We start from the raw sequence: 2072 nt of genomic DNA on the forward strand, positions 1-2072 counted from the left end.
AAGCCCGAAATCAGAAGGGAGTGCAAGTAGTCCTCGGGTAGATGATCTATTGTTACGCATACTTGATAAAGTTGAGGGCTCTGTTGATTTGCTAAAAGGGACGAGAGATGACTTTTCATCATTAAACAGTAAAATGAATTCTCATGCTGATGCCATCAAAACTCTAGAAGGTTAATTGAGTCTATTATTAGCTCAATTAACATCCAGGACACTGATGGAAGATAATGAAAGAGGGTTGGCTATAGTTACCTGGAGTGGAAAGATGGCAAAAGGGAATGTGATGGAGGATGAGGACCCTCGAATGCAAGAAGAGAGCCAAGGTATAGAGGAACGAGAATTTCCTATTCCACAAAACCTTGCCAAAGAACCACATGAGGATGCAGAGCAACATGTTCAGGTTCCAAAAGTCATGCACCCTTTACCCAAAATCCACCATTTCCTCAACGTTTGAAAAAGAAAAATGAAGATGAGAAGTTCAAATTTTTTTTGTCAGTATTCTAGAACTTATCAATTAAACTTCCTCTGGTGGAAGCATTGTTGGAAATGCCGGGATACGCCAAATTCATGAAAGAGCTGGTTACAAAGAAAAAGAGCTTGGACTATGAAACGATTGAGGTCCCCTATAGTTGCAGTGCAATTGTGACAAATGAGTCAATCACTAAGAGAGAAGACCCTGGGGCATTCACAATCCTATGCACAATTGGCATGCTCCAATTCGCTAAAGCTTTGTGCGATTTAGGAGCAAGCATTAACTTGATGCCCTATGCAATATGCAAGCAACTTGGTTTGGGTGAACCAAAGGTAACCACAATGAGACTCCTTATGGCTAATGGATCAATCAAGCACCCAGTGGGGATACTCTATGACATATTAATAAAAGTAGATTGGTTCATCTTTCCAGCTGATTTTGTGATTCTAGATTGTGAGATCGATACGGAAATTCCCATTATTTTGGGAAGGCCATTCTTAGCCACCGAGAGAGGATTGGTGGATGTCGAAAGTGGGAAATTGAAGTTTCATGTGAACGATGATGAAATGACCTTCAATATCTATAAATGCATGAAACAACCAAGTAATATCCATGTGGTGTCTACTGAGGATGTTATAGATGGGGCAGTGGCAATTGTGAGCCATTTAATGCGCAAGAATGAACCCCTTGAATCTGTACTTGCCAATTATGATGAATTTGAAGTTCAAGGCTATGAGGAAGTGGTAGCTTCCATAACTGGGCTAAGAGTATATTCAAGGAATCCAATCAAGTTGAATATCGACCCGAAGAACAGAGAAAGTCCTCCTGCAAAGCCATCAACAGAAGAACCACCGAATCTGGAGTAAAAAACCCTACCCTCTCATCTAAAATATGCCTTCTTAGGAGCCAATAATACTTTACCAGTGATTATCGCAGCCGACATGCTTGAAAGGCAGGTGAAATTGCTCATTGAGGTACTACAGAGGCATATAAAAGCTATTGGATGGACAATAGACGATATAGTAGGAATTGTTCCTAGCATCTGTACTAACAAGATTCGGCTCGATAGTGAATGTAAACCTATTGTGGAGCATCAACGGAGATTGAACCCTCAAATGCAATAGGTGGTGAAAAAGGAGATCATCAAGTGGCTAGATGCGGGAGTAATCTACCATATTGCAGATAGTAAGTGGGTAAGTTTGGTGCAATGTGTACCAAAAAAAGGAGGTATAACTGTAGTTCTAAATGCAAAAGGAGAACTTGTGCCGACTAGACCAGTGACTGGGTGGAGAGTATGCATGGACTATCGAAAGCTTAACTCATGGACCAAGAAAGTCCATTTTCCAATGCCGTTTATGGACCAGATGCTTGACCGGTTATCAGAAAGAGGGTGGTATTGTTTCTTGGATAGGTACTCCGGTTACAATCAAATCTTTATTGCACCGAAAGACCAAGAGAAAACTACCTTTACTTACCCTTATGGAACATTTTCATTCAAACAGATGCTATTCAGGCTATGTAATGCCCCAACATTTCAGTGTTGCATGTTATCTATTTTTGCGTATATGGTCGAAGACTTTATGGAGGTATTCATGGACAACTT

General features: G+C 40.6%; 1 protein-coding gene across 1 annotated transcript; it reads left to right on the top strand.

The window, feature by feature from the left end:
- The first annotated feature begins 214 nt into the window (after nt 1–214).
- On the top strand, nt 215–1335 carry LOC125823826 (uncharacterized). Its single transcript, XM_049503206.1, has 2 exons — nt 215–397; nt 502–1335. The coding sequence occupies exons 1-2, from the start codon at nt 215–217 to the stop codon at nt 1333–1335; spliced, it is 1017 nt and encodes a 338-aa protein (XP_049359163.1).
- The last annotated feature ends 737 nt before the right edge of the window (nt 1336–2072 follow it).

The sequence above is a fragment of the Solanum verrucosum genome, unplaced genomic scaffold (assembly GCF_900185275.1).
Source record: "Solanum verrucosum unplaced genomic scaffold, falcon-dt-bn FXZP01000015.1, whole genome shotgun sequence".
NCBI lineage: Eukaryota > Viridiplantae > Streptophyta > Magnoliopsida > Solanales > Solanaceae > Solanum > Solanum verrucosum.

Bases quoted from the DNA above. Each gene is read 5' to 3' on its own strand.
- LOC125823826 (XM_049503206.1), top strand. From the start codon at position 215: ATGGAAGATAATGAAAGAGGGTTGGCTATAGTTACCTGGAGTGGAAAG. The intron at 398-501 runs GTTCCAAAAGTC...TCAGTATTCTAG, and splicing joins ATGCAGAGCAACATGTTCAG to AACTTATCAATTAAACTTCC.